The following is a 26,208-nucleotide window of genomic DNA, read 5'->3' as shown; positions in this document are numbered from 1 at the left end:
GGTATTGTGCACAGTTTGGTGTATTGTAATTTTCTTTGTTTAAACTTAATAAAAAGTTGTATAAAAATAAAAAATAAATCAATAATCAGCATAAGATAATATTCCCTCTGATTGTTTTCTAAAAAATAGATAATAGATTTTCTCCCATGATTTCCAAAATAGAGATTGCTTTGGCTTCTAAGAATTTTTAATCGATAATTTGACACTTTTTTTTTCATTAACTTTGTTTATCAGAACTTATGACATAATTTGACGTTTGTGTTGAATACGTGTAATTAACAGTGTCATACACCAATAACGATAAAACAATATAATCCTTGTATGTTTTTTAATAACCTGGTGCATTCTTATCTGTGCAATAACTTACCTCACCTATTCATCAGATTGAAGTGTACATAGTATATATCTGTAATATTTGCCATACTTATTTTATTCTATTCTAATCTATTTTACATTTATCATTACTATTATAATTGTTATTATATTTTTAAATATGTAAGCACATTGTTGTATTCCCCTGTCCTGTGTTGTAAGCTGCTGTAACATAAGAATTTCCCCCAATGGAGGATCAAATATAGTATAGTATATCTTATCTTATCTTAAATATCAATAAGAAAATAAATAAATAAATAAAAGAAACGCAATGACAATTATAATTATTATTATTATCATGAAAATAACTATAACATAAATAATACCACTATAATAATAACAGTACAAAAAGCAAACAAATAAATTATTACATGTATATACACGTAAACTTACATACAGTGTGTTTACACAATCTAAAATATTGTCATGAAATATTTGGGGAAAAATCTTTTATTTTCTTGTGTTTCAAGCATTAGACAGACATAAACAAATAAAAATGATTTTTTGTTTGTTTATTGTTTACAAGAAAAACTAACAAAGCTAAATTCTTGACAGTTTCAGTAAGTCAGTTCTCAACATTGTCGCTATCAAAGTCAACAAATAACAGAGAATGTGTTCAAAACTGAACAAAAAATAAATAAACCTGGCTGTGACTGTGACTGTACTAAAATAAATTGCACTTGAAGACCTAAGAGTGATTCTCAATGCAATATTTGGGGGGTCTGAAAACCTTTTTCCACCACTGCACATAACTATGGATAGATAGATAGATAGATAGATAGATAGATAGATAGATAGATAGATAGATAGATAGATAGATAGATAGATAGATAGATAGATAGATAGATAGATAGATAGATAGATAGATAGATAGATAGATAGATAGATAGATAGATAGATCTTTATTTGTCCTTAATAAGGAGATTTGTTGCCATCGTCTGTACAGGAATACATGTATAAACACAAGAAAAAAGAAAAACAATTGTGACAATGTGTATAATACATTATGAAATAGATTCCAACAAGGTAGGAAAAAATATTAACAATAATAGAAAATTAGAATTAATTGGTGGTAATAATAAAATAAAGCTAAATAAACAAAACAACTGTCTTATATATTTTGTTTTAATCTTTTAAAATATATATTTATTTGTAACTTTATGTTATTAGAACTATTTTTATTTCTATATCCTTCTATGAATCTTTGGATATCTGATAAGAAACACACATGTGGATTTGTTTCTTCAGGAGGATTTCAGGATTTGGTAAGACGAGTTTGACTTTCGCGTTCTTGCCTCCTCGGCCACCGTACCCTCGCTGTTAAACAGGAAAGGTTGAAGTAGGCTGCACAGGTGTTTCTGTTATTCCTGTTTACTGTAAGTTATTTTTTGATACAGCAGCACTTTGTCTCCTTGTTTCCAACTTCTGCAGGTGAGGGATCAGTTTATTTACCACAACATAACACAGGTACGACTTCTTAACAGCTGGTTAGCATCAGCTAGCATCAGAGTTTTGATAGTCGATGGTAAACAGAGTCAGAGAAAAAGAGCTTGTGCATTAATGTATTGGTTTTTTTTCCTGCAGTTTCGTTGATTATTAATACATCTGGACTCTGAACGTCCAAAGGGCGATGTTGTCAGTCATTGTCAGGTCAGCTCTCACCAAACGTAAGTGCTAACATCTTGTGTCTTTGTTTGTTGTGCTAATTAGGAAACTACTGTCATGTGTGAACCCCCATGCTGTTAGCTTTACATGTGTTTATCATGTCTATTACCTCACAACAGCTTAAAGACAAATATTTAGTTAACTGAAGTAAATAACAGCTTTGACAGGCTATGTAGGTGAAAGGTCAGCAGTGCAGCTTTGGTGTTTGCAACACATAAGGTAAGGTCTTTATGGGCTGAAGGTGTTTTATAACACCTTACTCAATGTTGGAAATAATGAATGATTAGTATATAAAATAAAAATATGTGTAACCTCAATGGTTGACTTATAAATACACCTTTCACACCCTGAATCCCAAGGTGATTTCATGCCTGTTTACTCAACCCAGCCTTCCAAAGCCAGAAATATTCACAAGATAGCACCATGAAAAGCTTCAAATACTCACAAGTGCATTGCTTAAGAGTGGAATTTTTGCTTCAATAATTGCCTGATGGTCTCAAAATTCTGCAGATACATTTTATGCAGGGTAACTACATTGTTATGGGTCTTTTTCATCCTTCACTGCACTACAAAGCACTTAAAATATGCTTTACTTGTCACTACAGGGTCAAATTCACAGTCTTTATTATTCCATACTTTGATCTTGTAAATAAAAACTGATGCATGTGTTTTTAGATTGTGTATTAGAATATTCTGTTTCATTGCAGCGCTGCAGATAATATTATATTAGGGATACAATGGAGAATATTCTCCAAATTAAGTTTTCTTCTCATCCTGCAAGTTCCAAATAATTCAGTGCATTCTTTAAATTTTGACAGATTTAAGACAACAGAACATGTTGTAGCTAGCTGGCAGCTAAGTGCAGATTAATACAGACAAACTCCACATACTATTAAAAACTATATCAAAATAAACATGAGTTGATCATGACTCAAACAATCAAACCCTGGTTTCATGTGAGGGGAGAGAAACGGTTGTGCTATGGATTCAGAGAATACAGAAACTTCTTAATATCTTTTGTACAGTAATTAAGAATCATAAACCCTCAAAAGTTGAGATGTACCTCTCTAATTAAAGTTTCTGGAGGAGTTATGAGTCTGTTATAATGTTTGCTTCATCCTGTCTTGTCTCTCTCAGAGCGAGGGCTGTGGCTGCCCACTCAGGCTGCAGTCAGGGCCATGTCGTCTTCCAGCGGTCCCGGCTCTTCGTACACCACCCTGGTCATCAGTCATCCGGCAGAGTCCATCACACATGTAGAGCTTAACCGTCCAGAGAAACGAAATGCCATGAACAAAGCGTTCTGGAGGCAAGAAACTGATTATGTCTGATGTTCTAAGTATTTTATTCTCCTGTGAAAAATATTCAGAGGAATGTCTCTCAGAAAAGTTCATATTTATTACTACTGTGATGTTTTTTGGGGATGGATGACTCAAAAATGGCTCAGTTTTATTCATATAAAAGAGTCCTGAAAGACAAGTGTTAAAGTTGTTTTGTAGAAATTTCAAAAGAGAAAACTATTCAAGTTACAGAAAAGGATTAAAGCTTGTTAAAAGTGAGAACAAATCCTGAACAAAACCTTTATTTTGTCATTAAAACAACTAAATCTCTTAAACAGTTTTCAGTAGTTTATTCACGCCTGATAGGAACTGTTGTGTTTTTAATTCAGTGAGATGGTGTCATGCTTCAACGAGATAGCCGACGACCCCGACTGCAGAGTGGTGGTGGTTTCTGGAGCTGGGAAGATCTTCACAGCTGGTGAGTATGAGACTATGTTTATGTCTTTGTATTGCACTTCTTTGTACTGAAGTGTTCCTTTCCTTTGTGTCCCTGTCCAGGTATCGACCTGATGGACATGGCCAGCGACATCCTCCAACCACATGGCGATGACGTCGCAAGAATATCCTGGAACTTGAAGAAAACAATCGTCAAGTATCAGGAGACGTTCTCCGTCATAGAGAGGGTGAGATCTGAAGAGTCACTGAGTCCTCCCCGCTGAGGAATAATCACATCAGTACAGACACTGTTCTTCTTTTAGGTAACCTTTAAGATGTTGTTTTTAATTTATTAACTGTGCATTTATTATTTTCTACTTATAGTGTCCAAAGCCTGTTGTGGTCGCCGTCCATGGAGCCTGTGTGGGAGGAGGTAGGGCTTATACTTCTTGTCTATAACTTTATCACTACACTAAGTACTAAGATGAGAAAGACTGGAGAAACTTAACCCTCTTTGAAGATCGAGCTGACGGTCTCAGAGGAGGTTGTTTGGTTTCAAACTGTGAGGTGAAAAGCTTGGGTGAGTTCTCAAACTGTGGTGGTCACTGTGGATGTTGTTGTGTTGCAGGTGTTGACTTGATCACAGCGTGTGACATTCGCATGTGTACGCAGGACGCCTGGTTCCAGGTGAAGGTATGTACAGGTACATTTCACAATTTAGAAAGGTGGTGAGACACACAGAGAATGAAAAAGTAGAACTGCTTACTGGAATAAATAGATTGTAATCTTTTATTGTCTTTTATTTTTTTGACTTGTCTCTATGATAGCCACAGTTAACCCCTGATGTTTTTAAGGATGCATGTCATGTTTGAATAATCTGATTCGTACTTGGAGAGGATATTTCGGCAGTCTAATCTTTATTTCTGGTCATTATAACAGGAAGTTGATATTGGACTTGCAGCAGACGTTGGAACACTTCAGAGACTTCCTAAAATCATCGGCAGCCGCAGGTAAACACGCTGCATTCATGTTTGGAAGCTCAAAATCCAGGACAGTTCAGGTGCAACATTTAACAAACATGTAAAGTAAACAAAAATATAAAGCTTTTGCTCATTACTCAAGTTTTCTTTGCAACTTGATATAAACAGTGGAAGTGTTATGGTGAAATATCCTCCAAATGTATGTAGTCTTGCACCACTCAATGCTACACAAAGTCGTGCAAAAGTCCTACCAACACTTAAAAGATTAGTATAACCCTGAATCTGCAATGATTGCATTTAGATAAAGATAAGAGTCAATGACATCTCTATCTACTAATGCATGTTTCTAAGTGTCCTGCACCTTCACCTTCTCCAGCCTGGTGAACGAGCTCGCCCTGACCGCCAGGAGGATGTACGCTGATGAGGCCAAGAGCAGCGGACTGGTCAGGTATCTACAGAGTCGCACTCATCAGCTGTTTTAATCCTTTAAATGTTATCACCCTCTAACCTCAATGACAGCCAGTTTAACAAACATTCATATTGTCAGTGTTGTTTCTAAATAAAGCTGCTTCAACCTTTATTTCTAAACTGAAAAACCCAGCTGCATCAGATGTGATACTTCTTACAGGCTCAGGATCTTTACAGCTTTGTTTCTCAGGGAATCATGTTGAGTAAAGTTTTAGCGCTTTAAGAGGTCATCTTTATACTCAGTTATGTCACCATGTATTTCCTCCAGTCGGGTGTTTGTGGATAAGGAGGCCATGATGGCTGGAGCTTTAGAAATGGCCGGGGAGATTGCCGGGCGAAGCCCTGTCGCTGTTCAGGGAACCAAAGTCAACCTCATCTACTCCAGGGACCACAGCGTAGCAGAGGGACTGGATTACATGGTAAGATCATCATCTACCTTCAAGTGTTTGTCTGGGCTGATGTGCTTTTAAAAAAAATTGAACTGCATCATCCTTCTTTTAGGCTTCATGGAACATGAGCATGCTTCAGACTCAAGATGTGATGAAATCTGCACAGGCCTCCATGGAGAAGAAGAGTCCCAAGACGGTAGCTTTCTCTAAACTCTAAACGTCACTGAGGCAACGTTCAGATTAACACAAAGTGGTCTTTTTTTTTTTTTTTCCCCTGAGGCCTTTTCTGTGATCAGTAGAGAAAATGTGATTCTTTTGCTTTTAACACCAAAACTAAAACTCCAATAATCTGGAGGGGTTTGTTGAGACTTTGAGTTATTGGAGCATGACTGTTCTTCGGCTTTGTCTCCAAAGATTGAACTATTGTGGGGCTGAAAAGTGAAATCAGTCATAACACAGCTCATTCTAATATCTTCTCACAGTTTAATGAGACCTCTGTTGAACTGTAATGAAATAACAGAACGGCAGTAACATGTCAAACACTGTCTGAAGTCATTGCTTGCTCACCTGACAGTCTGCAGAAACGGTTTGTGCAGAATCAAATATGCATATTGAGACAAAGACCGAGCCGAGTCAGTGTGGGAATATATCTGGGTTTTTATAGCCATTGTAAAAACATTAAGAGTCGGTGCTGTATGTTTGTGAATGACATTTTGAATGTCTTACCTTGTTAAATAAACTCATCTGAAACTACTGATCAGTGTTATTCATGAGAAACATTTTGAACACCTTGCTGCTGTGTTTTGATTCAGTCTGAAGAACTCAGGACACAAAGTGTTAAAAATAACTTAAAATGCTTTATTGATAAAACTCTACAAAATAACTTAACAGAAGTAGAACAAGAACACATTCAAAGTCGATCACAGCGGAGTCTGCTTGGCTCGAAGTTTCTGTAAGGTTTTCTGTGAAGAGAAGGTAAAATGTTAACATACAGTAAATCTTTAAAAACACGTTTTCAGAATGATGCAGCGAGTCTGTGTCTCACCTTGTGGAACTCTTTGGCCTTCAGTCGGTTTTTTGCATTGGCATCCTGTCGGCCCCTCATCGCTTTCTGGTGCTTCACCTCCTCCAGCTGCTCGTACAGTCTGCAGAAACATGATCACACACACAGACACACTGCATTATTAGTTATCTGATCTTTATGACTCACTGAGAGGAAACACATTTTGTAATTAGGGTTTGTGATGTAGGTTAAAGGCTCAGCAGTACCTCTGAGTCCTCTGGTGCATTTCAGAAACATCTCTCTTTCTCTGCTCTGGAGTGCAGAGCTTCACCTCCAGCTCCGTCAGTCTGGATTCACTCACTGAGGAAACACAGGAAGCAGAAATGGTTGCAAAGGACAGGTAGACAAGTTGCAGAGTGTTTAATAAATCAAGCTTTCATTCACAGTGACAAGATAGACCTTTTACTTTACTTACACGTGCACAAAGAAGACAAATTCTGCCACTCCTGGTCTAAGACTCCTTATAAAGAACAAGGTGAGCTAATAGTCCCTTTCTGATATGGATGACATGTTGAACACACCTGGGAATGCATGCTGAGGCTTTTTCTGATTGTTGAAGCCGGATGTCTCAGCAGCTCTGTGCTGCTCAGGTGGGTTCCTTTTGGTCTTAGTTAGACCCTCAGGTTTCGTCTTCGCCCTGCAGGTGACCTGTTGAGGTTCCTGAGCTGCAGGCCGCTCCCTGGCTTTAGAAGGCACTTGGATCTTCGGTTGTTTCTTTGCTCGAGCTGCTTTGGCTTTTATTTCCTCGACTCTGCGAGATGATCTCTGGAGCAGAGCTTTGCACTTCTGCTGACAAACCTCCTGCTGGCTTTCAGTGGGTCCCCATTGGATCTCCAAGAGCCCTGAATGAAGGGAGGGGAAGACAGGAGAGTAAGTTTCAATCAAAAGGCAGGAGTCCATACTCAACAGTTTTTATGTAGTTGATTATAATCAGAGATTTTACCTGGATGCTCTTGGTTCTTGTCCTCTGAAGTCTCATTCAGTAACATTGATTCTGACTCCTAGAAAAATCAAAGTTTATGACCGGAATGAGTCAGAAAGTGAACACTGAGTAAAAAGAAAGAGTCAGGGGATTTAGTAAAGTCAGTCAACAACTACCTCCATCTCTGGGCCTCTTGGTCCTTCCTCTCTCACCCCATCTGGGTTTTTCTCTTCCCAAATATCCTCTTCATCAGTGAGCGTGGTCTCTTGGTCCTGCAGAGTAGTGTCAGTCAGACTCACCAGTGTTATCTCAGACTGCTCAAGGATCCCCTTCTGACTTGCAGCGTCCTTACAGATACAAAGAGATAATTAACAGCTTAGCCCAGAGCATAGAACACAAGTTATTAAAATGAAAGAAGGAGAACAAGGTTTAAAAATATCAAATATGATTCAGCAGAATAATTTAGAAACTTCTGCAACTAAGAGTCTGCAGTTCTAGCCTAAAAGAATGATGTAGCGCTCTGAACACATTTTTAAAGGCATGCATTGGTCAGAAAAATAATGCAGAAAGTCTTACCATTATCATGAGAGCGACAGATGTTTGGTTTGAACCCTGCTCAGACTCCAGATCTCCACTGCACTCGTCACTGAATTTGACCGAATCTTCATTCTTTTTAGAAATGCAGGTTGTTTCAGTTTCCTCTTCCTCCGTGTGTGACCTCACCTCAGAGGGTGAGCCGTCACACATACTCAAACGTGTCAGACTCAGAGCTGTGACGTCCACATCTGTCCTCATGGTGGGAGACACCATGAGCTCAGATTCATGGAGCTGGAGCTGGGAGAAGGATTCATGTAGCACTGATGAAGCTGCACAGCTGGATGGCTCCTCTGCTCTGAGGCGCTCAGGTGACGGTTCAGACTCCACAGAAGGATCAGATACGCTGCTTTCTGTGCTCACTGGGAGTCCTTCAGGTGAGTTAGGCAGAGAGTGTTCTGGATGGTGAAAGGTCATCGAGGGGTCTGCGGTTTCATTATGAGTCTCCTCGGCTAGTAACGGGTGAAATGATGCAGAGTCTTGAAACACTGAAACTGTGGAACAAAGGAGAAGAAGAAGAGAGTTTGGTTTCTTACAAGTTATAAAAAATAAATACAGAAAGCTGACATCGACTAGAAAAGGAAAAACTAGAGTTACACATTTAAGTTAGTTCTAATATCTCACCTTCAGTCTGCTCCGGGCCCAGCTCTGTTGGACTGGTTTGGCTCTGCAGGGTCTGCTCCTGTGAATGCATCTCTGAGCCAGGGACTGAGGCACTGTGTGAGGAGGCTTCAGGAGGCAACAGTGGGTACGACGGCAAGCTGGCTTCAGTCGAAACGCCAAGATCCACGTGAGTTTTTTCACCTGAAAGCAGCAAAATAGTTTCACAGTTAGAACATTTGAGCATCTCCAACCCGATTCTACTTTGACTGCAACCAAGTTTCTGTGAATATTTAAATTCAATGCACTAAAATGTTTCACAAGACCACTGCTAATAATCTCTGTACAATCCTCTGTTACCTGAGCTTCCACTGTGCTGGCCTGCAGACTCATCCAGCTCCCCGACCAGCGGTCTCATCCGGCTCTCCTCCAAGCCTCCGTCCAGCCATGTGGTCGACTGCTCTGGAGTTATCCCACCAATCAGCTGTCCTGCGTAGAAGTCCTGCCCTCCGCTCAGCCAGTGGGAGCTGGACTGAAAGGAGAGGCGACCAATCATCCTCATCAGAGTGGAATCCCAGCCGCCCTGATCGAGGCTCACCGAGAGCACCGGAGGCTGAGCGATCATGGACGACTGAGCAGATGGTTGACCAACCAGCTGCTCCATGGTGGAGTCCCTGTGGTCGGCTGTGAGACAGGACGACTGGTCTGCCAGCTGACCAATCAGAGGTCTGAAAGAGTCCTGCTCCTCTGCCAGTGACGGGTCCTCTAGAGCAGAGTGCTCCAGGACTGGATTGTTCCTTTCCTGCAGAAAAATCATCAATGAATGCTGCGAATGATACTGCAACATATTCATAACTAACCTCAATCTGAAACATGATGTATAAATGTGAAGGTAATTCAGTTTTGAGACCTTTTAACTCAAAACATGCCAAATGTTCTGATACAGAATGTAATAAAGTGTCCCACTGACCAGGCCTCTCCCCTGTGCTGCTGCTGTGTCTGATGGAGGAGACTGGTGAGCTGAAGAGCCAGGTGTACAGGTGTCCCTGCTCCTCTCTGAGACACTGACCAAAGACTGCTGAGAAACAGAAGGGCCCGGGTCCTCCATGCTTGAGCCTTCACTGTCTGCAGATCAGAAAGAGTTCATAAAGAGACACTGTGGTGAAAAATATAGATTAAACTAATGAAGTACACTTTAATTCACATTTGGTTGCAGAAGCAGAGGATGCATGTGATTGTATTGTTTGCATACCTGTGGTTTTCCCGGTGGTGCTGAGTGAGATGTTCAGCTCTCGTGTGTATCTGTCGATAATGCACTGGATGCTGCTGTCATTAAACAGAGAGTCCACGGCTGGTCCAGGATGGGCTGCAGCTGAGCGGTCCACAACACTTTGCACTGATGGAGGAGAGACGTCGAGTAAACCTGTTGATTGTTCCCTTTGTGCAAAATGTTTGAAGGATGGAGATTTATCTGAAGGAGGAGGAAAGAACAGTAAAGTTAGAATCAATCAATTTTTATTAATAGAGCACAAACACAACAGACTCTTTCCATCCTCTATGTTCTATTATGAACAAAGACCCAACATCAAGACCGGATCAGATCCAGTCCCATCTTACAGACAGGACTCAGTCTGATCTCAGAAAAGAAAGCACAATCTACAAACACTGTGGAGACGTGCTGTCCCTCACCTGTGTTGAAGTTCAGCTCAGGATCGGTGGTGACGTAGCTGCCGGTGGAGATGGTGGTGGAGGAGAGGCAGTCAGAATCAGGAGGCCTGTGTGCAGCCTGACACACACAAACACACAAACCAAATAAGAGGTTAAGGACACATCACAATGAAACACACACTCAGGTCACACACACACACACACGCAGGACACATCGTCTATATGTGAGCTCAGTTCAAGTGTAGAAACCATCATGACATGTATTTATTCAATACACCTCAGGTTTAGAAGATTAACATCATGGCTCAGCATACAGATACACACACACACACACACACACACACACACACACACACACACACACACAAACACATGCACACTAACAAACAAACAAGCAAACACACTCACTCAACACAGCCGGTACACATCATGTATAAGTGAGCTCAGTTCAAGTGTAGAAACCATCATGACATGTATTTTGTTTAACACACTTCAGGTTTAGAAGGTTAACATCACGGCTCAGCATCCAGTCACACACACACACACACACACACACACACACAAACACACACACAGTCTTACACTCATGCACACACACACACACGCAGACAAACAAAGAACAAACAAACAAATAAAGCTTCTCAGGCGTAATCACCGGCTGAGGCAGAGTTCGCCTCTGCGCTCAGATTTGGCAATTTCTCATCATCGATCCACAACGTGTGAACCTCAGAGCGAACGTCACATTGTTTTGTATCATTATCAGTGAGCCTGTAGAGAAAGCGCTCTATCTATCTCAACAGTTGCAAATACACAAAAGAAAACAAGCTGCATTAAAAAGGTTTCAATAACACGAAGCAGAGAGAGAGGCAGACACTTTGAACTCCATTAAACCTCTTTTGAAACACTTTCCCACAAAGCTGAATTTGTTCATCTCTAGCTGGTCTTTTTACCTCTGTGGGGGATCTGAAGCTTGTGACTGCAGGACCAGAGAAGTCAGCTCCTCTCCCAGAGTCAGAGGAAAGAGGTGAAATCATCCTGAGGACTGAATCTGGAAAACAATGTAGCGTCAAAGAAGTATTCAACATTTTCATCCCCTCTGAGATGTCGACACTCTACACGGACTCTCTACGTACCAGACTCTGAGGACTCAGGAGAAGTCCCTGCCCCCGTCAGCAGCCTCTCTCTCCAGGCCTGATGGCTGCTGGATCTCTCAGACGTCTGCTGCCCTCTGCTGACCAAAGAGGGTGCCTGCAGACTTCTGTCAGAAGCAAGAGATGATTCTGAGTCCTCCTCCTCCCAGCCTGCAGCGTCTAAAGGAACGCTCTCCTCTGGACCTGGAGACAGACAACAGGGACACTCGAATCAGCTCTTCATAGAGTTAATATTCTGGAGGTAATCATGTGTTTCTGGAGCGTAGCTGACCTGCGACTAGGCTGACGTTGACTGGTGTCTCCACCTCTTGAATGGCACTGAGCTCATGTTGCTCAGTCATCATCTGCATGACGCCCGGACGGACGCGGGTCACCGGGGGCTTCGCTGCTCGAGGGGGAGGGAGAAACACCGGGGAAAGGACTGACAGCAGAGGTTCAGCAGGGATATCGCTCTGAGGGATGGAGTCTGAAATGAAATATTCAAAATGATGGTATGATGAGACCAGCAAGACATTTTAATGAGATCACAAACAGAAAACACTGAACTTGAAATCATGGCATCTAGGTGGAAACAAACTGAGCATGTCCTTCACCTGTCTCTCCATCATGATGTTGAGCAGAGCTGTCTTCCTCCTCCTCATCTTCTTCCAGGCGTGATAAAGTTCCTTCATTGTTCTCCTCTATCGCTCTCAGCAGAGAGGCCAGTATCCTGAGGCGGGTCTGACTGATGTTCTCTGAAGCCAACACTTCACTGGCAGCTGCTGGAACCGGCTGCAGGTAAGTAGGAACACATGTTAGGACTCCTGCAGAGTTGATCCTCCCAATCAGAGATTTGTCAAACACTTACCGGTGCATCAGCTTGAATCAGAGCCTGTAGCGCCTCCTTCTGTCTCCTCATCTGCTCCCTCTCCTCTTCCTGTCTCTGTCTTTCTTCTTGCCGTCTCTGCTGCAGAGCCAGGAACTCCCTGTGCTCCAGGAACCTTCTCTGGACCTCCTGCAGCTCTCGTCTCTGCCTCTCCATGTCGTCCACGCTGACGCCGGGGGACTCTGAGGGGCAGACTGGGACTTCATCTCTGATGCTCTGGTTTGAGGTTGACTGGAGTGAGGCGCTGGATGAGAGTCGTGTTGTGAACGGTTTGTTGGGCTGTGGCTCTGTGGTGATCGCAGAGGACTTCTCTCTCTCTGTGAGGTGCCTCGTTACTCTCTCCATTATGCTGTCAGTCAGCCGGGCTGTGACATCTTCTCTCTGATCACTGGAGCGGTGAGAAATGGATTCCACTTCCTCTGACAGCGACCTGGAACCGGCCCTCGAACTGGATCCGGTATGACAAGGAGGTGAGGACAACACGTCAGACTCTCTGGTGGGGACTTCCTCAGAGGTCTGAGGTTCAGGGAGGATGTTTACGGAGACTGGAGGAGCTGTGGGGAGTTGAAGAGAAGGTGGAGGTGGGTGAATGAGACCTGGAGGAGGGACAGCTGGCAGAAAGGACGTAGCGGCCATGTTGTAACGAATCCGTAGAGCTCTCTGGTATTCCTCGAGGCGCTGCCGAGCCACTTGTACTGATCTCTGATGGATTCTAAAACAAATTGTGGATCCCAGAATTAAAGGTTTGATCGTTTGGTTGTTTCCCACAGACCCAGTAAACTACTTTCTCCTTTAGATCTACTGAACTGACCTGTTTTGTTCCAGCAGCCTCTGCTGGTACTCTCTTATCCTGCTGGTGTGACCATCCTCACCTGAAGGAGGAACTGGCTGCAGAGCGGAGAGGTGGAGGTAACATTATTCATCACTTAAACAACAGTAACCCGTTACTTTAAAGACTGGCTCAGCTAAATGTTAAGCTTTGAGGCTCACCTCGCTGACTTGTCCAGGGGTGACAGAGGTGAACTCCTGGTCCTGGACGGGTACTTCTGGTGGTCTAACAGGTACTTCCTGGGTCACAGAAGCCTTCAGATGTTCTCTCTCTTGCTGGGCCTCGAGCAGCATCTGCTCCAGTTTGGCTTTTTGCTCCTCCAGCTCCCGCAGCAAAACCACCTGCTGCTGTTTCTCCCGCTCCAGCTCCTTCTCCTGGAAGAAATAAACATCAGTGAAGAAGTCATCAATAACAAGGCAAGTAGGCGGTTTAGTTGAATCTGTCTATTTCTTTGACCATAACAAGCAATGAATGCTCCATCTATCCTTCCTGCTCCTGTGAAATAACATATTCAGAGCGTTACCCTTCTTCATCAGACAGTCCAGAGTCTGAATAAAGCTGCTTCGTCCACTGGAAACCATTTTTCTGTTTTGGTTCTACACCTTAGAGAGACTTCAGTATGTCTGCTCTGAAGCGGTGGATAAAGTCAAAGTCTGTCACTTTGTAGTTTTTCAAAAAGACAAATCGTTCACTGAAATAAGTGTGAGCACAGACAGAGACGGTGAGTGTCTTATTCAAAGGTTTCAGCCACACTGACAACCACAGAGTCCTCAGACAGAATCTGGACTGATTAAATAATGAGAAGCAGCTGGATCCTTAAACTCTGACCAATCACTGACTCAGTTTCAAGCTCTCGGATTAAGAACAGGACCAGGATGTAGACGCCTGGAAAATTAAAAAAACCTAAAGATGAGGTTTGTTAAATTATTATCTCTGAAGAAAAGTGGAACATGATTATCTTTGGAAGGCTTTGCAGAGCTGCAGGAAGCAGGACTGGCTAATTATTAAAGCCATGTCAAGATGTAAGACTCTGCATTCACCTTTCTTTCTTTCAGTCATGTCTTCATGTTCAAGATGAATGTTTTATCAATTAACTCAAATTCAACAAAAATAGAAGAAAAAAATAAATAACTAAATAAATAAGATACAAAAACCCAAATAGAAAAATAAACTATAATATTTTTTATCAAGGTTTTTACATAACAGTTAATATCCTGATTAATATAAATATTTTTTTAATTGATATTTATCTTGTAGGACAAAGATGATTGGTAATTAATATAATACAGCACAATGAGTCCTTGAAAATGGATTGTTTTATAGGTTTATGTCGATAAAGAAGCTAAATAATTAACTGGAGAGGGAGGGATTAAATAAATGGTTCCTACTTCTTTTAAGATTTGTAAACAATTCAAGTGTTATGTCTGCAATTGTGTGATCACTTCACTTTATCTTTTCTTACATGTTCTAAAGTGACGAAATAAAAAAGTCAGATTCAATTCTAACATCTTTACCTTTACTAGGGTGGTGCTAATGTTCATGTGAATCTGTTCAGTGTATCATAACGTACCCTTTTCTTTCGTTCCTCTTCAAACTTTTGGATTCTGTTGAAAAGTCTGTCAGGATGTGGAGGATCTGCTGAAGCTGATTCTGCTGTCGCCAACAATGAGAGAAATATAAGAAACACTCACTCAGAACAACGATGTGAGAAGTAAACTGAGAAGTGTGTTCAAAACCAAGCTTGTGAGGATTCAACAAATATTAAATGGCTTTAAGAGAAGAAAATCTAAATATCAAATAAGTGCTTCATTGTTTGACAGCTGATGACAGTAAATGTCTAACCTGATGGTGAGCTGTCGGGGTCAGGGAGCTGCACGGGCGCCGGGCTGCCTTTCTCCTCACTGGTCAGAGATCCGGTGTCTATGGTCGTGTCTCGCTCTGGGATCTGATCAGTGATGACTGCTGGAGGATCTGCTGCAGGAACACAACTGTTCTGGTCTACCCACTGGTTCCTCTGGCTCCGGATACGATCTAGGAGCTTTTTCAATGCCCGCCTGGGAGCAGGTTTAGAAGGCACTTCTGCATGACAAGAATGACACAACATGCACAAAGTTGTACAGTAATCTTCATCTGTGCAGAAACAGTAAGAACTCATGAGTTGAAGCTTTTAGCACATCTGTATCCTGTCTCCACCTTGAGAAGATGTTTCTTGCTCGTTGCTCTCTGCTTCTCGCTGTGCGTTTTCTATTCCTGGTGTGGTGATGTCATCCTGTGTGACGTCCAGCTCCTGGTCCTGGCTGCCTGTGGACAAAGCTGGCAGAGGCTCCGGTACCAGCTGCACCACCAGGTCACCTTTCACCCCTGGGATCAGACACAGTCAAGGTTTATGTAAGTTACATCTCCCGCCAAAGCATCGAGGATTAGAGAAACTTTATCATTCGACCATTTGTGATGAAACACATCGATAGAAATCCGTCCTTACTCCTCTCTCCTGTATACATGTCTTCAAAGGCAAACTCCATCTCCCTCTGGAAGTCCTCCCTCGTCTCCTGCCTCCTGTAGAGAGGCTGAAAGATCTGAGGAGGCATGTGAGCCACCTGCTGTCTCCTCCTCAGCAAGTCTGTCTGCTGCATGTGCTCCAGCTCAACCAGCAGGCGCTCACGATCCTGAAGGAGGTCATCAAACAGATCAGACACGAGAGGCAGCTCTGAATATCTTCTTCTCATTGACAGGTCGTGTATCTACATTAAGTAAGAGGTCAGTTGTACCTGCACTAGATGTTCCCTCCTCAGCGCCTGCCTCCCTCTGAGACGAGCCCTCTCGAGCTGCTCCTCCCTCCTCCTCTGCTTCTCTCTCTGCAAGTCCTCCAGCCTCCTCACCTCCAGCTCGGCCTCCTCGTGGGCATCAGGCTGCAGATTCACACACGCATGTTAGAACTGAAAGGTGTGGGACAAACAAGCTGCAGGATTATGTTGATGTTCTTACCTGCACTGTGTCTTCCTCTCTGTCCACTGTGCTCTCAGGCATGTGGTAATGTGTGGCAGCGAAGACGCTCAAGTCAGATTTCTTCACAACATGAGACTTCTTGGAATCGATGTCCTACATGAGAAGAAATGACAGACCTAGTTTAGCTCTTCTCTTTGTCTACTTCTTTGACATAACTACCTTTTTTAACCCGAGTCAACCTCAGAACAGGTCAGAAACAGTATCACAGTATCACTGATGGAGGATTTCACCTGGATGGGGTTTGGTGGTGGCGGTGGGAGGCTGGCCACTCTTGCTGATCTTTCTTTTTCCGCCTGCAGAGCCTTCCTTCTGGCATTGAGTGACCTGCAGAATAAAGAGTAATAGACTTTAAATATAACACTCATTGTTATCACAGTCATATAACTTCTAACTTGCGATGCTGCTCACCTGCTTTGCCTCTCATGGTCTTTAAGTTTCTGTGATTTAAGCTCCTTCAGGGCTTCTCGATGACGCTCCGCTGCTTTGACCTGATTTTCCTCCTCTCTCTGGGCAATGGCTGCTAAGTCTGGTTCCTTGTGCACGTGAATAAAAGTGATGATTGATTATGATCATATCAGCAATCAGCAAATATTTTAACAGACCAAAATGTTTCTTAACTCTGGGAAAGCTTCATTAATAGATGTGTTCCCTCTCTCTCCTCTCTCTGCCTGTCTCTCACTTTAACTCTCTGTCCCATTAAAGTTACTAACCATAGACCTTTCTGGAGTCCCTGAGCTCCCTTGTCTCATAGGTTCCTCTGGATCTCTGCTGCTACAACTACTACTATCCATCTCCCCACTATCATCTCTCTCTCTCTCTACATCTCCCTCTATCCCTCTCTCCAACACGGTCTCAGCAGATGTGTGTCTAACATGAGTCTGGTCCTGCTGGAGGTTTCTGCCTGTTAAAGGAAGTTTGTCCTTGCCACTGTAACTTGCTAAATGCTGCAAAGTGCTCTGCTCATGGTGGATTAAGATGAGATCAGACTGAGTCCTGTCTGTAAGATGGGACTGGATCTGATCCGGTCTTGATGTTGGGTCTTTGTTAATAATAGAACATAGAGTACGGTCTAGACCTGCTCTGTTTGGAAAGACTCTGAGGATAACATTTGTTGTCTTACGTTTTCTTTAGCACTCCTGTGACCCTGCCCGATAAGCTGGAGGCTCTCTTGGTATAACTTCTGCAGCGTGTCAAGTTTCTCCCTCTGCTGTCGCTCCCAGTCCGCCTTCAGCTCATCTCCAAGCTTCTCAAGCTCTTTCTGCCGCCTCTGCTCAACCTCCTGGCGGATGTGCAGGGCGATGTACCGCTGCTGCTCCCGCACCTGGAAATCAATGTGACATTATATTGATAGACTTCAGACTTTAAAGAGCTCTGATGTAAACAATGAGTGAAGAAAGGGAATACATGGTGACTAATTTTTATAATTACATGAACTTTTTTAGCCTTTCTCCAAGACTGCCCCTTTAATCCTATATTAGATTGATCCTTGAATTGCTTTGTTCAGTCTGTCTGCTTAATGTGAGTGTATGTGCATTTGTTTATTTGAAAGGGACAATGCAATTCAAGAAGTTCCAAAACAAAGCATGAAACAGATGTATTGCACAGAGTTTATGGCTTTTGCAAATCTTCAACTCTTGTCCTTCACTTAGCTTTTACATGCATAATGATATTTCAAATGAACTGCATCCAGAATCATAAAAGCACATATAACTACAGATATTAAGTAACAATAACAGCACGTTATATTATAGAATACACAAATGTTGTGCACTAATATGAATGTGCAGAAGCTGTCAAAGCCATGTTGTTTATATGACTCCTACCTGCTGTATTCTCAGTTTCCTCCTCCTCTCATGTTCCTCTCGTATTAACCGAGCCTCCTCATTAGGGCTCAATCTTAATTTCGACACTTTTTTCTTCATTTCCATTAAAAAAGCTTCTTTTCATCTCCCTGCAGCTCCGTTATAGTTAGCTGTGCTGCTTATTGTTGGCTAGCCTCGCTGTGTTGCAGCTCTTCTCCTCCATTCAGACTCAGACTGTCAGATTTAAGACTCATATTAGTCCTTAATTAACCCGAGTACTGATCTGAGAAGGTTTTACTGAAGTAGAAAACCAAACAAGGACAGAATCAGCCCAAAGAACTTCTGTTTACTCCTCCAAATCCATGCCAACGTGAAAAACGACTGAACGCTTCAGTGCTAAACGTCACTTCCGGTAGTTTGAACTGCCCGCCGGATCAGTTCCGTAGCTACAAAAGGAAATCTTTAGTTCCTACCTTCAAACAAACATTCCACATTTCATTATCAAGATAAAACAAATTTAAAAAAATACATAAATCAATCAAAATAATATGAATGAATATATAGTAAAATAATCTGACTCTACAACCACACTCCAACTTCATCATCACACCGCTAGGGGGCAGCAGAGTCAAACTCTACCCGGATTACACCGTAGAATGAACCTTTCACAGTGAGAGGGGAACACTGACACATTTTCACATTATCAGAAGAAAATCACTTTATTTAGTGACTTTATTGGAATTCACAGGTAAGATTTACATGGGAAATAGATATATTTTGCATTTAGAACGTGTTTTCTAACCAGGGTCTTAATTTACCTCATAGGTTTTGCTCAAATGTCACGCAGCTAGTACCTGAGCTAGCCTAACAAGCTAACAATACAGTGTAAGAGTTAGCTTGTTCAGCCTGTAGCTGAGGGACTTTTACAGCTACTACTATGCAACAGACATGTTACACTATCTTAAAGTCTAATAATAGTGAACCTAAAAGCACATTAAGGATTAAGGTACAATTGAACAACATCAGAAGACAATCTTAAGGCTTCTTTCAGACAGAGAAGTGTCGATTCAGAATCAGAATCAGCTTTATTGGCCAGGTATGCTTGAACACATAAGGAATTTGACTTAGGTACAAGGCATAAGAATAAGACATACAAATAAAGTAAAAAAATGTAATAACAATAACATCAGCTTTAAATACAAAGAACAAAAACAAGGCATGACTAATATGTACAGGCTAAAATAATATGATAAAGGGCAGTGGTGAGTAGCAGAGGGAGTTTTTACATTATAAAAATATATAAGTTAAATAATAAAATAAATAAAATATGTGAATTCTGCTTGGAGAATTGTTGCATTGTATATTTACAGAGAGTATTGATCCAACAGGTCTGACACTGTTATGGTTTAGTGTTCATCAGAGTGACAGCCTGGGGGAAGAACCTGTTCTTATGGGGGGTGGTTTTGGTGCACAGTGATCTGTAGCGCCTGCCTGGGGGGGAGGACTTTGAAGAATTTGTGTCCAGGGTGTGAGGGGTCAGCGGTGATGCTACCTGTCCGTTTCCTGGCCCGGGACCGGTACAAGTCCTGGATAGTGGGCAGGTCGACACCGATGATTTTTTCTGCAGTCCTTATAGTCCGCTGCAGTCTGTGTTTGTCTAGTTTGGTTGCAGACAAACCAGACAGTGATGATGGAGAGATTCTATCCATCTTGTCCTGGTTTCTACCTTTCTTTATCACTTTAACAAAGTGTCACATGTCATATCCTGTTATTCCATCTGCCTGAATAAGATTCAAGTTGTTATGTTGCTCTGAGCCTTCAAACAGGTTACTGATTGTGTCCCTGTCCTTGTCTTCTTCATGTCAGCATCGCCATCATGTCAGGTGGTCCACCAGTGAGGGTCAGCATCGAGTCTTCCTGTGAGAAGCAGGTGCAAGAAGTGGCCCTAGATGGGACAGAGACATATGTCCCTCCTCTGTCCATGTCCCAGAACCTGGCAAAGTTGGCCCAAAGAATCGACTTCAACCAGGAATCTGACTCAGAGGGGGAAGCAGTCGAGGGGGAACCCAGGGATCGGGAGTGGAACAAGCAGGAGCCTGAGGAGGAAGAAGGTATCACAAGAGACGCAAACCTCACAAGCAGTTTAATCCCTGATATTTAGAGCTACCTGACTTTAAGTGAGATGGTGCTCTTATTTTAAAAAACACAAAGAATGTTCAGGGCTTTCACATCTAGATCTTTATATATAAATATATAAAATTTGTTGTTCTTTTTTTTCACAGGCACAGTAAAGTTTCAGCCGTCTCTCTGGCCGTGGGACTCGGTGCGTAACAACCTGCGCAGTGCCCTGACAGAGATGTGTGTGCTCTATGATGTGCTCAGCGTGGTGAAGGAGAAGAAGTACATGGCCCTAGACCCAGTCTCTCAGGATCCATCTGCTACCAAGGTAATCTGAAGTGGCACCACTGTCATTTCACCAATCTACATGTAGTGCAAAGATCCAGAGTTTCACTTTAACTTCTTTGTCTGTCCCACACTCAGACCCCACAGGTATTCCAGTTGATCAGCAAAAAGAAATCTCTGGGCACGGCGGCTCAGCTCCTCCTGAAGGGAGCAGAGAAGCTCAGTAAGTCAGTCGCAGAGAACCTGGAGAACAGGAGGCAGAGGGACTTCAACTCGGAGCTGCTGCGACTCCGCTCACAGTGGAAACTACGCAAAGTAGGAGACAAAATCCTGGGAGACCTCAGCTACAGAAGTGCAGGTATGAAGAGCCTTAATGTGAACTTGAAAGGCTTTAATACGTATGATTGCTTTATCATGTTCTTCAAACCCCAAGCTTCATGTTTTGACTCTTGCAGGTTCTCTTTTCCCTCATCACGGCACCTTCGAGGTGATCAAGAACACAGACATCGATCTGGACAAAAAGGTCCCAGAGGACTACTGCCCGCTGGATGTCCAGATCCCCAGTGATTTAGAAGGATCTGCTTACATCAAGGTGAGAGGGAATCATCTTACTTTGTACACTCGTGCAGCCACAGCTCTTATTATTTATTTATTTACAGTATCCATGTATGATTAGAAGATGTGAGAAACATGTTGCTGTAATATTCAAGGTTGTTTATATCTGTAGGTGTCCATCCAAAAACAAGCTCCAGATATTGGTGATCTGGGGACCGTCAACCTGTTCAGGAGACATCTGAAAACCAAAGCTGGTAAGGTTCAGAACTCAAAGACAGACTGAACAGCATCTGATGAGTAATCTACTCTCAGTACTGATTCAAAAACATGTATTCTCTCTGTGCAGGTACCCAGGCGTGGCATGTGAAGCTCGAGGCAGCTCAGAATGTTTTACTCTGTAAGGAGATCTTTGCACAGCTGTCCAGGGAAGCTGTTCAGATCAAATCCCAGATCCCTCACATCGTAGTGAAGAATCAGATCATCTCACAGCCCTTCCCAGGTATCAATCAAGCATCAGCATCAGAGTAGGAAAACGTGCAAATCCAACGTTCCTGCATCTTTGTGACCTGGTATTGTTCTGTATCATTCCTTCAGGTCTGCAGCTCTCCATCTCATTGTGTCACTCTACGGGAGAGAAGAAGAACCAGCGAGGGTCTCCTGAGAAACCGAAACCAGATGACCACCTTTATGTGCTGGAGCACAATCTGCATCAGATGATGAGAGAGGTGAAGAACACACACGTTTCATCTGCAGAGATTTAAACTAACTGAAGCTTTAACTGTGTTAGTGAATGTACCAGAGGTTAGAGCCTGAGGACTACGGAGCAGTTCAGTGGTGTTTTAAATATTGATAGAACGTGTTTAAGTTTAAGTTTCTGTCTGGAACATTTTGAGTCCATCTAGAACAGTTATTTTTTAAAGCAGGATTTAATGGACTCATCTGGACGATAATAAAGTAAACATCAAAGAGGAAGAGAGAGAAAATAACTGGCGCCCAAGAAAGGTTTGAATGTACAAGACAGTCAAGATAATTATGATCATTAAAGGGATGTTTTATGTGCCATCTTCCTGGTATTTAATAACCAACATAACCAGCTATCTGTGGGAACACACCTTTATTCTAGTCTTGAATGTTCAGCATTAAAACATGGCCAAACAGAAGCAGACTCATCTGTTATTTCCTCCTTGAAGACGTCCTGCAAATGATACATTCTGCCTAAAATGAAAAGTCTTTCTCTTCACGCTTTTATTCGATCACCTCTCATCACATGAACAAACTTATGTCCCTCACAGTTCCACAAGCAGCAGCTGAGCTCTGTGGTGATGCCTCATCCCGCCAGCGCTCCCTTTGGCCACAAACGTCTCCGCCTAGCAGGACCGATGGCCTACGACAAATCTGAGATCTCCAGCCTGCAGCAGAGCGAGGGGCTGCTGGAGAAGATCATCAAACAGGCCAAACACATCTTCCTCCGCAGCAGGTACCTTTTGATTTAATCTGAGGAGTAACGTCAGCAGCTACTGAAGGCTCAGACTGTGCAACCATGTGGAAATACTGTGACTGTAGTGTGTGAGAATCCGGGCGGTGCCAGGTTTATTGTGTGATAGATTTCGGTAGGAGAAGTTTGACGTCTTGGAGATAAGTAACAGCTGCTCAGTGGAACTAAACAAACATTGTACAGGATGCAGGATAGGACACTTTCAAACATTCTTTCAAAGCTTTGCACTTCCACATGTGACCAGAAGGTGGCTTTTACCTTCATAGTGTCTGCAGGTGGAGTATTTTGTGAAGGCAGTGTTATCAGTGACGGCTGTGTGAAGCCCTGTGTGAGGTTTTATGTCTGTGTTTGTGATCTCCAGGACGGCACGCACCATCGACAGCCTCGCCAGCCGCATTGAGGACCCTCAGATCCAGGCCCACTGGTCCAACATCAACGATGTGTATGAGTCCAGTGTGAAGGTGCTCATCACCTCTCAGGGCTACGAGCAGATCTGCAAGTAAGTGAAGACGTGTGGAGAAGAAAGGAAAGCAAGAGGAGGGAGAGAGACACGAGAGGAGCCACTGATGTGTTCATATTCCCAATCATGTTAAATCCCCTCATAAAGTCTCACATGGCAGTATTCTGTGTCATTACTGTCTCATTGAACTCAGCTCCCTATAAGGAGGCCTAACAGGTTGTCTGTGTGTGTTCAGGTCCATCCAGCTGCAGCTGAACATAGGTGTGGAACAAATCCGAGTGGTGCACAGAGACGGACGTGTCGTCACACTCTCACATCAGGAACAGGAGCTGCAGGACTTTCTCCTCTCACAGGTATCACACTTCCTCTGTAACCTCATGAGCCCTACTTTATATATTTTTATTGTGCAGTCATGTTTACCTCTGCCTCCTCATTTCCCAAGATGTCCCAGCATCAAGTGCACGCAGTTCAGCAGCTGGCCAAAGTGATGGGCTGGCATGTCCTGAGTTTCAGTAACCACGTGGGCCTGGGTCCGGTGGAGAGCATCGGAAACGCCTCTGCAGTCACAGTAGCTTCTCCTAATGGAGAGTACGCCATCTCAGGTAAGGAAGGGTGACCTTGATTCTCAGGTTATGTAGGAGGTCTTAAGACAGCCAGACAGACTGTTTTATTAAGCTCTGATGAGTCTCAGAGTCAAACGGGGACATCCTTCAAGACATTTTCAGTCACTGTAAGACTTAAGAATAACACCCGTTACCCACCAGCGTTGACCTAAGTTGACTTAAAAGCGCTTCAGCAGAGAATAAAACCGGTCTCACTTTGAGTTAATGGGCTCAGATTTCCAGTATACGTGGAGCAGCTCTCACACTGCCGTCGTATTTCCTGTCTTTCTGTGTGTCAACATGTGCAGAGGTGCATGAGACAATGTCACACCCAGCCTGTGGTGGTTGTTGAAATAGGAGATAAGTTGGAAATCACTCAACATCAGACAGGTTGATACAGGCTGCAGGATAATACTGCAAACATAAATAACTCCTGGAATGCATCAAATCAACCTCCAACATGATTGTGACATCGTGAGGTTGTTAAAGCAAGTCTGCTAAAAACACTGTTCCTCTCTGAGCTTTAACAGGTAACATAAGCAGCTTGCAGTCTTTAATAATGAGTTTGTTCTCATGTGTTTTTCTATCCAGTACGTAACGGCCCGGAGAGCGGGTGCAAGGTCTTGGTCCAGTTCTCCCGCAGCCAGACCAAAGAGCTGCCGAAGAGCGACGTCATCCAGGAGAACAAGTGGTGCCACCTGAGGGGGCCCTGCAAAGAGGTCCACTGGAGCAAGATGGAGGGACGCAACTTTGTCTACAAGATGGAGCTCCTCATGGCTGCACTGACTCCCTGTCCTTAGACACAGAGCCGTGAACCTCATCACAAAAACTCACACTAGAGGTGGACCGTGTCTATTCCTCCTCAGCAGAGATCATGAACTTTTGAACTTTGCAGATTCAGCAGTATCTGTTGCCTTTCCATTCAGTAACATGTAGTCGATGTGTACCAAACGTTTTAAAATAAAGTGCTGACTTTGTACGTGTTTGTTGTGTGTAGTAAACACGAGGAACTTGTTTCTGCAGCGTCCAGAGCAACAACATTCAGGGAAACTTCACTTTGCTCTTATCAGATTTAGGCACATTAAATATCAGTTAAATGATAAAGTGTTGTTGGTTTTACTTTCTAAAAACATCACTTAAGAAGTCGTCACGTGTTCCTCCATCCTTCATTTGTGTGAATGAACTCTGACAGGAAATACCGGCTGCATAATTCAAAGTTTTTCCTCCGGCTTGAAGCAGTAAAAACAAATAAAAGACTCACACTCCTTTATCTTTGACAATAAATACAGTTTGTATTTTCGACTGCAGTGAGTGATATTTACATCCAATCCAGTGTCACCATTGTTGTGCTCTAAATGCATGTGCCCTCATTACAGAGCATAGACCGAGTACCACACGTCCTAATAATGTCAGTAACAAAAGATCTTCAGTTTTTTCTGCACAACAAGAAGTCCTCTTGTTGCAACACTGAGAAGTCTCTGGTGTCTTCATAGTTCACAGCTGGACGTCCATCATAGAGGCTGCAGCTCTGTTGCATCATTTTCTGCACAAAGGGAGAATTAAATGTGTCAATACAGAAACTTCATCTTCAGGTCCTCTCACACACCCAGACTTAGACACAATAGATAACTTCAACCCACATTCACGCCCATAAAGCTGCGATCATTCAGTTCTCACAATGAAAACCTCAAACACACGTGGGTTTCTGAAAGTGAGTCAAATAAGCTTCCTGCTGATATCTTTATCTGTAGTCCCACCCTTTTGCTTCCCAACTTTAACCTTAAAGCAAAGTGTGCACTAGTGGTGCTTCATACAAACATGTCTGTTCACCTTGAATCGTAAAGACTCTGTCTCTTTCTCTACCTGGCATCTGTTTCCTGCGCCTCCATGCCTTGATCTTCCTGTAGACCTTGTCCAGGAGCCACATGGTCAGCATGAGAAGTCCAGCCAAGCAGGCCAGAGCCAACGCAGAGACCGACAGGTACTGAAGATCCTCATAGATCACCTCTGGAGGGAGAAGGGACAAAAGAGGAACATATTTACTTCAAACGGCACTGAGAGGAGAGAAGAGGCCCCGGGCAAACAACACTTACTAGAAACGCAAACACAAAACACGTCAGGAATGCTGCTTGTATTCGGAGAAAAGGTGGTACAGGAGCAGAGAGACGAATACTCTTACACAATGTGGATGAAGAGAAGCACAGAAACCATGTCTGAATCTTGAGCTTCAGCCAGAAACCACAACACTGACTGTTTATACGTTTGTGTCCTACTTTGAACTATGAGGATGTCATGTTTATCACAGAAAGACGAGTGTTTGCTGATGAATACAAATACAGTCACAGTTCCTGCTCTGACACCTGAGAGGCACTAACTACAAAACATCAGTCCAGACTTTCATGAGCTACAGATACCAGAATCAACTCAAATCATCAACTGATGAAAAGAAATGTACATTTTTTTATTATCATCCAATCAGCCCAGATTGATCCTATGCAGCCCTCACATGAGCTTACTCTCAATATCCAGACAAGCTTGGGAAATACAGGCAGGGCTTCGATTCCACAAACAACTGTTGCCTAAATGCTGTTGAGTAAAGCGCACTCA

At 42.8% G+C, this 26,208-nt stretch overlaps 4 protein-coding genes across 9 annotated transcripts in view; 2 read left to right on the top strand and 2 right to left on the bottom strand.

Moving 5' to 3' along the window:
• The first annotated feature begins 1,658 nt into the window (after positions 1-1,658).
• Positions 1,659-6,340, top strand: ech1 (enoyl CoA hydratase 1, peroxisomal). 3 transcript variants are annotated; one of them, XM_034700835.1, is made up of 11 exons: positions 1,659-1,803; positions 1,957-2,039; positions 3,175-3,343; positions 3,704-3,792; positions 3,873-3,997; positions 4,134-4,182; positions 4,378-4,442; positions 4,689-4,759; positions 5,106-5,177; positions 5,466-5,616; positions 5,699-6,340. In XM_034700835.1, the coding sequence occupies exons 2-11, from the start codon at positions 2,003-2,005 to the stop codon at positions 5,801-5,803; spliced, it is 933 nt and encodes a 310-aa protein (XP_034556726.1). In that variant the 5' UTR covers positions 1,659-1,803; positions 1,957-2,002; the 3' UTR covers positions 5,804-6,340. The 3 variants fall into 3 exon arrangements, with proteins under 3 accessions (XP_034556726.1, XP_034556727.1, XP_034556728.1); XM_034700836.1 differs by having other exon boundaries at positions 1,659-1,839; XM_034700837.1 differs by having other exon boundaries at positions 1,678-1,748.
• An 83-nt stretch (positions 6,341-6,423) lies between these two features.
• On the bottom strand, positions 6,424-18,499 carry cep295 (centrosomal protein 295). Of its 4 annotated transcripts, none has more exons than XM_034700706.1 (29): positions 18,108-18,499; positions 17,405-17,605; positions 16,693-16,817; positions 16,515-16,608; positions 16,264-16,377; positions 16,047-16,187; positions 15,761-15,944; positions 15,472-15,639; positions 15,121-15,357; positions 14,849-14,931; positions 13,436-13,652; positions 13,261-13,333; positions 12,432-13,161; positions 12,178-12,355; positions 11,856-12,050; positions 11,567-11,767; positions 11,384-11,481; positions 10,455-10,551; positions 10,018-10,236; positions 9,736-9,890; positions 9,126-9,567; positions 8,790-8,969; positions 8,148-8,659; positions 7,748-7,918; positions 7,593-7,650; positions 7,171-7,491; positions 6,856-6,949; positions 6,632-6,731; positions 6,424-6,548 (listed from the first exon to the last, which is right to left on the bottom strand). In XM_034700706.1, the coding sequence occupies exons 1-29, from the start codon at positions 18,210-18,212 to the stop codon at positions 6,507-6,509; spliced, it is 5,535 nt and encodes a 1,844-aa protein (XP_034556597.1). In that variant the 5' UTR covers positions 18,213-18,499; the 3' UTR covers positions 6,424-6,506. The 4 variants fall into 4 exon arrangements, with proteins under 4 accessions (XP_034556597.1, XP_034556594.1, XP_034556599.1 ...); XM_034700703.1 differs by having other exon boundaries at positions 13,261-13,337; positions 13,440-13,652; XM_034700708.1 differs by having other exon boundaries at positions 8,148-8,653; positions 13,261-13,337; positions 13,440-13,652.
• Positions 18,500-18,694: 195 nt separating this feature from the next.
• med17 (mediator complex subunit 17) lies at positions 18,695-24,580 on the top strand. Its single transcript, XM_034701458.1, has 13 exons — positions 18,695-18,834; positions 19,953-20,197; positions 20,369-20,532; positions 20,628-20,847; positions 20,945-21,081; positions 21,217-21,298; positions 21,391-21,543; positions 21,639-21,769; positions 22,337-22,521; positions 22,901-23,038; positions 23,235-23,352; positions 23,442-23,601; positions 24,193-24,580. The coding sequence occupies exons 2-13, from the start codon at positions 19,963-19,965 to the stop codon at positions 24,399-24,401; spliced, it is 1,932 nt and encodes a 643-aa protein (XP_034557349.1). The 5' UTR covers positions 18,695-18,834; positions 19,953-19,962; the 3' UTR covers positions 24,402-24,580.
• A 287-nt stretch (positions 24,581-24,867) lies between these two features.
• The window catches only part of LOC117825551 (V-set and transmembrane domain-containing protein 5), an 11,879-nt gene continuing 10,538 nt past the window's right edge, over positions 24,868-26,208 (bottom strand). The window contains exons 3-4 of the mRNA XM_034701459.1: positions 25,465-25,608; positions 24,868-25,144 (exon numbers count right to left, since the gene is read on the bottom strand). Coding sequence (XP_034557350.1) covers positions 25,113-25,144; positions 25,465-25,608 — 176 coding nt within the window. The 3' untranslated portion in view covers positions 24,868-25,112. The remainder of the gene's footprint in view (positions 25,145-25,464; positions 25,609-26,208) is intronic.

The sequence above is a fragment of the Notolabrus celidotus genome, chromosome 14 (genome assembly GCF_009762535.1).
Source record: "Notolabrus celidotus isolate fNotCel1 chromosome 14, fNotCel1.pri, whole genome shotgun sequence".
Taxonomy (NCBI): Eukaryota; Metazoa; Chordata; class Actinopteri; order Labriformes; family Labridae; genus Notolabrus; species Notolabrus celidotus.
The sequence above is the reverse complement of the archived record's forward strand: the minus strand, read 5'-3'. Positions and strand labels throughout refer to the sequence as shown.

Coding starts and splice junctions, on each gene's coding strand:
- ech1 (XM_034700835.1), top strand. CDS start 2,003: ATGTTGTCAGTCATTGTCAGGTCAGCTCTCACCAAAC. Junction 2,040..3,174: donor CAGGTCAGCTCTCACCAAAC/GTAAGTGCTAAC, acceptor TGTCTCTCTCAG/AGCGAGGGCTGTGGCTGCCC. Junction 5,617..5,698: donor CAGAGGGACTGGATTACATG/GTAAGATCATCA, acceptor TCCTTCTTTTAG/GCTTCATGGAACATGAGCAT.
- cep295 (XM_034700706.1), bottom strand. CDS start 18,212: ATGGAAATGAAGAAAAAAGTGTCGAAATTAAGATTGAGCCCTAATGAG. Junction 16,609..16,692: donor GACCATGAGAGGCAAAGCAG/GTGAGCAGCATC, acceptor TTTATTCTGCAG/GTCACTCAATGCCAGAAGGA. Junction 13,334..13,435: donor TGGACAAGTCAGCGAGGTGA/GCCTCAAAGCTT, acceptor CTCTGCAGCCAG/TTCCTCCTTCAGGTGAGGAT.
- med17 (XM_034701458.1), top strand. CDS start 19,963: ATGTCAGGTGGTCCACCAGTGAGGGTCAGCATCGAGTCTTCCTGTGAG. Junction 20,848..20,944: donor CCTCAGCTACAGAAGTGCAG/GTATGAAGAGCC, acceptor TGACTCTTGCAG/GTTCTCTTTTCCCTCATCAC. Junction 21,299..21,390: donor ACATCTGAAAACCAAAGCTG/GTAAGGTTCAGA, acceptor CTCTCTGTGCAG/GTACCCAGGCGTGGCATGTG.